Raw genomic sequence first — 8,776 nt, 5'->3', positions numbered from 1 at the left:
GCTAGTTGCTAACTTTGTCTGTCATTTGGCGCTGGGCAGGTAGACTACAGTGGGTTTATCAGAAACATTTTACAAAATAGTGAGCTAAGAGATGCTACAGAACTCAATAGAGCTGAGGGGAATCAGCTCATGTTTGTAACCACAATAAATTTGTTTCACATAGCCATAGAAATTATATTGCATTGTCAGTATGAAAATATTGATTATAAAGAGAGTCTTTAATCGCTGACATAGCAATTGTATAGAGGAAGTTTTTTAAGGTAACTAACCTGAGCTGTAGAACAGGAAGCTTGCATGATCTGCATCAATAGCTACTGTGATTGGCCCGATAGTTGCCACGGCATCAGCCAGGGCCTGCTCATCTCCTTTGGGTATGAACCTGTAGTCTTTGACATGGGCAACTGCAAGTCTGCTGTCGTAGTAACAGGGCTGGGTGTCCTGTTGAGAGAAATACAGAGTTTAAAGTTAATGGCATGCTGGCCACAGAGTAATGAACTGTTATAAGTGTTCAGAGGGAGGTGTAGCCAGCAGGTTGAGCCTCACCACTGAGGTGTATGGGTAGGTGCTTGTCGACTGCAGCCCGTTGCTGACCACGTAGTCGTAGGCGTTGGCCATCCAGGCACCATTGCAGCCATAGGTACCATAAGATTTGGAGCAGTCCACCAGGTTTTGTTCACTCAGAGATACAAGCTGACCCGTCCTCTTGTATATTTGTCCCTCGATAGCTCCCGTGGTGCTGAAGGCCCAGCACGAGCCACAGTAACCCTGTGAAGAACATTTAAACCACAGTGGATTTGAAGGTGTACGTGATTCAGTCTGGATAAAACCCACTCAAAGTGAATTTAGGAGTCTTACCTGGTCTTTCACCTCAGTGACATAACCCATGTTCCTGTAGTCGACAACCCAAGCATCTAACTTCTTAGCAACGTTACGCAGCCTTCGGGACGAGACAGTCCTCCCTCTCTTCGCGAATTGCGCATCTATCCTGGCACCTTGCAAAACCTGATATTCTTGTCTTGTCTACATGTGGAGAACACAAAGAAGATTGTTTCCCAATAATTCATCTTATTGATATCCACAATATGGCAAATCAGTTATTAAAAACAACATACCTTATTTCAGCTGCGTGAACTCAAGTCACATGACTTGGACTCGAGTCAGACTCAAGTCAGACTTGAATTGACAAAATTAAAAAAGACTTCCAAATTGACTTAGACTTTAATCACTTGAACTTGAGCCTTTTAACTTGAAAATACTTGATACCTTCTCGCAAGCCCAAAGATTAAATATGTTATTTAAAAAGCTGAAAAAGCTATTAATTCCCAGCAAGTGTACACTTCCACATCCACTTTGTTTGAACCGATCCGTCTCTTGATTTGGGACTTGAGTGCAATGGCTCATTGAATGATTGATTGATACCACTATTGTGTCTGTTCGGGAAATATCTGTAGCCAGAATACCTTTAGCTTAGCTTAGCAGAATCATAGGAAACAGGGGGGAAAAGCTCATCTGTCTCTGTACAAAGGTAACAAAATCCAACTACCAGCATCTCTAAAAATCACATTATTTATCAACATTATTTAAAACAAAAAATGTCAATTTATGGTTTTGGACTATTTCGTGGAAATGCAGCTTTGTGTGACTTTAAGTTGGGATTGTACGTAGTAAAGTTTTTAGCATAGAGAGGAAAACACTACTCCTTACCAGGTCTCCATATTTATTCATGACCATACTGAAGGGCCTCATCCCCATAAAAAACCCTTGATTGTTGTCTTCAATTTTCCGCTTGTTGTCCTCCCAGATGACCCTCCTTTGCATGTCGTCCTGCATAACAACACAAAACACATCACAGAAAGATTCAGATGGATCAGAGCATATATGCACTTAGTGTCAGTGCTTGTATTTTAGATGTGGAGTCAGTCTCACCATTTCTTCGTAGGCTATGCCATTGCTGCTCTTCCAGATCTCCCACTCAGTCAGGATCGCCTCGTCTGAGTCTGACGCTACGTGCTGTGGGCCACACAGCACTGCAAAGAGAAGAACTGCTCTCAGCAGGAGGCTGGCCTGCTGCACTACAGGGACAAAAACATCACATTAGAGTCAAACCTTTTGTTTGTACCTGCTTAAAAAATGTGTTATTATCACAGCTTGTTAATTGTCATTCACAGCTAAATCAGTAGCATAAGTATTGGGACACTTTGAATTGTTGGTTTTGTTATTAAATACAATTTAAATCATCTGGTCAGTATGTTCTGGTTAATTAAATCTTTGTTGTTCAAATCATCAGAGAGATTCCTGTTACTTACTTATGCTGAGTTGAGCATATCAGAGGACATACTCATTTCAAGTTACAGTTGTGTAGTGTTTGTGAAGTCATTTTATACAGGGTGGCAGCAAGTCTTCTTCTGACTCATCTGCTACATTTTCATATCTTCCTTTGAAAACCTTGAGTCCAAAATGTGCCATTTTAGTTAATCACCTGCACCAGAACTTCTAAAATAAACTGTGCTCTTGTAGAGTAAAGAAATAAGACAGTAACTTCCTTCTGTAAAAATGGAGGATAGAATTTCGAAGGTGGGGTTGATACTGAATTTGTTCTCTTGTGGACCTCTTTAGAAAACCTAATTTGTAAAAACCTCACTAAAATGTAATTTGATTTTGCAGAGGTTATTCTGTTCACCTTCAGTGAAACGAGGGTGTTTTTTCTAACCTAAAAGCCAAAATATTATACACTCAGAAGCATTAACATCTGTAGACATCTGACATTTAATAAAACTGACCAATGTGTCTTTAAAATAAAAGATTCACTTTCAGGTTTCTGTTGTTTTGCCAAAGACTGCACTTCATTTGAAATAAAAATCCATAGCCTACTTACCTGCATGTATGTGAGTCCGTTTTGTTCCCATGGTGTGAAAGTGACTCTGGACAGCCACACTGCAACAGACTCACTGTCAACTGTCCTTATATAGCCTTGCAACTAGTACATGTTTCCACTATACTTTACTGAATCCCTAAATCAACACTTACGGCAGCACCTGAGAGGGACATTAGTCAACAAAAATAAGATGCTTTCCCTGCTCCTCCTCAGTAATACCTCTATTATCATTTAGAGAGAGCTAAAGCTGCAATATTGTAAATCCTTCAAATACCGGTTTATAATTGACCGTAACACCTGACATCAACTTTCCAAAACCAGTGGTGCAACGAGTATACAGATTACCTACAAAGTGCCAGTACATTCATGTAAAAATACTTCATTACCAGTGAAAGTCCTGCATTCAAAATCCTACAAAAGTACAGAAGTGTAGGCTAAGTATAATGCAGAAAGGCTCCGGTGAATGATATATTATTATAATGACAGAATAAGATTATTAATACTGATGCATCACCGTGTAACCAGAATTTCACTTTTGTAGCTGGTCGAGGTGACAAAATAAATGAGGGACACATTTGTATTCATTTTCTGTAATATTTGGTTAATAGATCTGTGGGACTTAAGATTACTGATGGTGCAGAAAATAAGGTGGTATTCTCTTTTTAACTTTTCTCTGATCTTTGTAATTATGTGAAATGATGAATCATTTGACATCTTTGGGCTTGGACAAGTTAATTAATTGAAACCATCAGAGAAGTTCAGAGGTGTAAGTCACTCTGTAAGAACTGCTGATAACTCAATATGGTGTTAAAGATACAGAAATCAGAAATGTGACAAGGGTCCCCAGTTAGACACTGTAAAGGGACTCGTTTAAAGATCCTCTCTAGACATGTTTTACGACATATACAAATAGTAGGTTTGGAACAATACCGTGTGTCTGATTTATTTATTTTTTTCACAAAAAATAATAATTTTCACATTAAAATCCATCCTTGAGTTGATGAATGTATCTACTTTTCTGAACAGTGAAGTTCAAACGTCACACTGTAGGAACAAGAAGAAAAAGTTATTTTTGAGTGGAGGGGGATTTTAATCTTTAACAATGTGTTGTTTTTTATAATCCTAATATAAATTTATTTAATCTTAATCTGTAAAATAACTAATAACTTAAACTGTCACTTAGCCTCCTGCGACTCTGCGTTCTCATATGGGGACACATTTTATAGTAAATAAAGTCCTGATGTCCTCAAATGACGACATCATTTTTGGAAAACTACTAATTGTTTAAATATAATGCTTGGTTTTTATGTTTATCATGTCCTACTAATCCCAAATAGCTAGGAGAAATTCAGGAGGATAAGTGTAGTGGAGTAAAAAGCAGAGAACAAATAGAAGATATAGCAACAAAACAGAAATACTGGTGTAAAGTACGTGTACCTCAAGATTATACTTAAGCACGGTTTAGTAAATGTACTTAGTCACTTCCATTGAATCCATCCACCTGGCTTTCACTGACAGATGACTGTGTGTGTGTGTGTGTGCTCCGCAGCGCCCTCCGGTGGCCCGCACTGAACCGTCCGTGCAGCACTGACTGCAGAGGATGAGCTCAGCTGACTGTCTGGCTGTTATTATGTCCGCGAACGGGCGCCGCCAACACCCAAACACAGTGCGGCAAAACAGGCGACTGTCGCTCAGCATCGTCTCTAATGAATGAGAGCTCAGGAAGAAACATGAGTCACGAATGAGGTCTGCAGGATCATGTCTTTTAAGGTAAAGCAGCCTTTTCCATCCGTCAGCCTACATCAGGCCCTCAATGGGAAAACAGATTACACCTGCTTCCTGTGCAACTGTACACTTAATTCATTTCAGTGTTTATTTAAAGACGTGCTGTGTTTAACTGTAATGGAAACCGGTGTGAGTTGGAGTTAAAGTGGCTATTTACGGACTTAAAAGCAAATTATACCGTCTATCCTGTGCTCGTGCGCGTGCGCGTGCGTTCGTAATAGGGTGTCAAATGGCCTGTCAGTGGTCCCACTTATATTTCACACCTGTGTAGTGTGCACGTGTGTATGTTTGCATGAGCTGTTTGATGCAAAAACAAAAAACTTAATTCAAATACCTTTAGTCAATTCTGACACAGAGGAAAAGAGTGTGTGTGTGTGTGTGTGTTTGATTATTGATCAGCTGGCACACCTGATTGATGTCATTCACACCCAGACACCTTAAACCGGTAAACCTCTACACCTGAGAACGACACTCTGCGCTGTTTCTACTGGTTGTACTCTACTGTCAGTGTGTATAATACTATAATGGTGGTTTAAGGTCAGCGGTTGTTGTGTGTATTTACCCTCCAGAAGGAAACACCCCTGGCTAATGCTGTGTTTTGGGCAGCGAGGAAGGGGAACTTGGCCCTACTTCAGCTGCTGCTCAACAGTGGGCGTGTGGACGCAGACTGCAGAGACAGTGTACGGACGCTGCATGTCCTGGCTGCTCAGCTGCACGCTTTAACCATAACCCACCTGTGGTAGGGAGACAGAGAGCTTCAAGCCTTACCTCTGTGGTGCATGTGTACCGACATAATTTCACACCCATTTGATCTTTTTTTCTTTTTCATCATAATAAAGGGTGAGGGTTTCTTGTGTGAAAGTGGAAAGTCTGCGCAGTTTCATCACCACATGTAAAGTACTTTTTTAGCAAGTCATCCCTATAAAACTCCAAAGGTTGCTAACTTATTGTTGCCATGTTTCTTTTCAGTATGGAACCACTGCGCTGATGGTGGCGTCGTACAGCGGCCATTATGAGTGCGTCAAAGAACTCATCATGCAGGGAGCTGAAATCAACTACCAGAGAGAGGTATGATGGGAAAATCACTGGCTAACCCATTCTGGATTACAAACTTAAAGTGTCAGTGAATCTGGAGTCTCTGGTTTCTAGGTAACCAGTCTCCAGGAAGTCACTGCTCCCGGCCAAGAAATAGTCCAGGAAAACCCCAGATTTTGACGAACTTCAACAAATGAGATATGTTACTTAGCGAGCTTTAGAGGTGTTGGTACCCTGGATTCTTTTAGCTGTGGACAGATCCCTGCTAGCTGTTTCCATTATGTGCTAAGCTAAGCTAACCAGAGAAGACTCCAGGAAGTCGCTGCTCCCAGTCAAAACATAGTCCGGCACAACCCCCAGAAAATAGCAAATTTTTGTTTTCATGCTTCATTTTTTGTCCGAAAGTTTTCTGTCTTTGTGCTAAGCTAAGCTAATTGTCCTCTGGCTGCAGCTGTATATTTAGCACACAGGGGTGAGAGTGGTATCAGTCTTCTCATCTTATTCCCAGCAACCAAAGTGAATAAGCATTTTTCTTAAGAATGTTAAACTGTTCCTTTAAATAAAGCTTCTGTAATGTTAGTTTTATGTTTGAAAAGTGGAAAAAACTTGACATAATTCATAGTCGTGAGTTTGAGAATAAGAACTGGCCGGCAGAAATTGCGACCATGGGCAGCTTCAAGATGAAAGCAAAATCTACCTGAAACAACTTGCTTCTGAAGACTTCTGAACAAGGCCTTTAATTGCATGTTTTTAATGTTCTAAATTTCAAATACACACAAAAATGGAAAGCTGTTGTTTTAAAAATGACAACAGCAGTATCTTTTTTATCGTCCTCTCCAGACAGGTTCCACCGCCCTGTTCTTCGCCTCCCAGCAGGGTCACAATGACATTGTAAAGCTCCTCTTTGAATTCGGTGCCTCCACTGAATTCCAGACAAAGGTATGTAGCAGGACACAATGACGTGTGTCACAGTCTTTATTATACTGGGCGTGATGGAGACCGCTGTGATGCTATCTTCTCAGACTGTGAGTGTTTTGTGCAGAGATAAGGGGGCAAAAATGATGCACATAAAAATGCTGCTCAGGCTGCTTTTTTTACACCTTTGGGGATTTTAGAGATGTTCCTCTGAAGCATGTAACACACAGTGGTGACTATCAAATATTTTTTTTTGTTTTCAGGACGGTGGCACGGCTGTCACTGTCGCCTCTCAGTACGGACACTCCAAGGTGGTGGAGACTCTGTTGAAGAATGGAGCCAATGTTCATGACCAGCTGAATGTGAGCCCCTTTGCATCAGACCTCTTTCAGACCTGTCTCCTCCCACTGTCAGTACCTCTGTCTATCAGGAACATGATGGTTAGTTGCACACAATGTCCCAGCAGCTGGAATCCAGCCTCTCAGGTTTCTGCTGAGTCATAAATGACTGACATTTGGCAGGATTAGCGCCTGTCCTTAGGCAGGGGAAAACAACCTGACTGCACAAACATACATTTATAAAATAGTAGTAATATAGTAACTTGTTATTAATGTACTTTTTGCTTAGTTGGAACCTTGTATGACCGTTTGTTTTATCAAGTACATAAGAAAAGTGTATGAGATGATTCTTTTATGTTTCAGGATGGTGCCACCTCTCTGTTCCTCGCTGCCCAGGAGGGTCATGTGACCGTGATTCGTCAGCTGCTTTCAAATGGTGCCAAGGTTAACCAAGCGAGAGAGGTAATGTCCTCGCCTCCTTAGCATATTTAGAGATTTCTCCCTCTTTAGCTCACACCTCCTCTTTTTCATCCCTCCAGGTTAACTTGTGACCGCAGAGACTCTAATGTTCCTCTTTCTTTTTACCTCCTCTCTCTTATGTCCTTCATCACTGCATCCCCCACCTCCTCATCCATGTGTTCTCCAGGATGGCACTGCCCCCCTGTGGATGGCAGCTCAGATGGGTCACAGTGAGGTGGTGAAGGTGCTTCTCTTACGTGGTGCCGATCGGGATGCTGACAGACAAGTATGTGGTAGATGCAGTACAGAGAAAGTGCACATAAAGGGATTATTGATTGGTGTCATTTTCGTCCTCTTGTCCAAAACAAGACAAGAAGTAGCCCTCTTATCCAAATGATCAATATGCGTACTGCTACTGCCATATACAGTTCCATAACTGAGTAAACTCTGCAGATGAGGACCATGTGATATAGTTGAAAGCTTCAGAGAAAGTGAGTAAGAGTCCACTGATTGGAGATTGTTTTGTTAAATAATTGTATTTTATCTCTGTTGTCTTTCAAGGATGGATCAACAGCGTTATTCAAAGCAGCTTTTAAGGGACACAACAGCGTCATTGAGGAACTTCTCAAGTTTTCTCCCTCACTTGGCCTTCTCAAGGTAGAGGAAGCTGCCATGGACATTTTGGGAAAATAAGATTACTTGCTTTCTTGCCACGGGATACAAGATAAATACCGCTCTCATGTCAGTACGTAAAAACCTCAACGTGTCGTTCTATACTTAGAGGTGCAGGTAGGTGGGTTTTTTTACCTCTGGGCAGAGCCCGGCTAGTAGTTTCCCACTGTTTCCAGGCTTTATGCTAGAAGCTACGCTAATCGACTGCTGGCTCTAGCTTCCTATTTATCATACAGACACGAGAGTGGAATTTACCTTCTCATCTAACTCTGGGCATGAAAGGGAATAAACTTATTTCCCAAAATGTCAATTTATTTCTTTAAAGGTCCAGTGTGTAACCATTTATCCAGGTATCTATCTGCAGAATGGGATAGTATACCGATAGATGTATGATAGTGATATGGATAATATTGATAGATTAGATAATAGATAGATGATGATAGTATAGGATAAGTTTATTTATCCAGAGGGAAATTCAAGATATTAGATACAAGTATGTTTTCATTAGTGTATCACTATCCCCTGAAGATACCGCAGGAGCAGGTCCTCTGTGGAGGATGTTGAACTGCTATGTTTCTACAGGAGCCCAGAACAGACAAACACTTGTTCTAGATAGGGCTTTTTGCTGTTTTTGCTGCCACCGTAGTTTCTCCTACATGCTTAGAAGGCTAGCTGTATTCAGTTGGTTTCAATCTGC

At 41.1% G+C, this 8,776-nt stretch overlaps 2 protein-coding genes across 3 annotated transcripts in view; one reads left to right on the top strand and one right to left on the bottom strand.

Moving 5' to 3' along the window:
* cts12 (cathepsin 12) overlaps positions 1-2,906 on the bottom strand; it is a 3,474-nt gene extending 568 nt beyond the window's left edge. Inside the window, exons 1-6 of the mRNA XM_035652678.1 lie at positions 2,876-2,906; positions 1,927-2,072; positions 1,705-1,824; positions 856-1,020; positions 544-765; positions 270-438 (exon numbers count right to left, since the gene is read on the bottom strand). Coding sequence (XP_035508571.1) covers positions 270-438; positions 544-765; positions 856-1,020; positions 1,705-1,824; positions 1,927-2,072; positions 2,876-2,906 — 853 coding nt within the window. The remainder of the gene's footprint in view (positions 1-269; positions 439-543; positions 766-855; positions 1,021-1,704; positions 1,825-1,926; positions 2,073-2,875) is intronic.
* A 1,558-nt stretch (positions 2,907-4,464) lies between these two features.
* ankrd29 (ankyrin repeat domain 29) overlaps positions 4,465-8,776 on the top strand; it is a 5,055-nt gene continuing 743 nt past the window's right edge. The window contains exons 1-8 of one of the 2 annotated variants that reach the window (XM_035652679.1): positions 4,465-4,645; positions 5,230-5,340; positions 5,630-5,728; positions 6,536-6,634; positions 6,874-6,972; positions 7,312-7,410; positions 7,595-7,693; positions 7,969-8,064. In XM_035652679.1, the coding sequence (XP_035508572.1) occupies positions 4,634-4,645; positions 5,230-5,340; positions 5,630-5,728; positions 6,536-6,634; positions 6,874-6,972; positions 7,312-7,410; positions 7,595-7,693; positions 7,969-8,064 (714 nt within the window). In that variant the 5' untranslated portion in view covers positions 4,465-4,633. The remainder of the gene's footprint in view (positions 4,646-5,229; positions 5,341-5,629; positions 5,729-6,535; positions 6,635-6,873; positions 6,973-7,311; positions 7,411-7,594; positions 7,694-7,968; positions 8,065-8,776) is intronic. The other variant, XM_035652680.1, reaches the window with a different exon arrangement.

Source organism: Morone saxatilis, unplaced genomic scaffold (assembly GCF_004916995.1).
Source record: "Morone saxatilis isolate NCDOM2014 unplaced genomic scaffold, NCSU_SB_2.0 Contig12, whole genome shotgun sequence".
In the NCBI taxonomy this organism is placed as follows: Eukaryota; Metazoa; Chordata; class Actinopteri; family Moronidae; genus Morone; species Morone saxatilis.
This window is presented reverse-complemented; position numbering and strand designations above follow the sequence as displayed.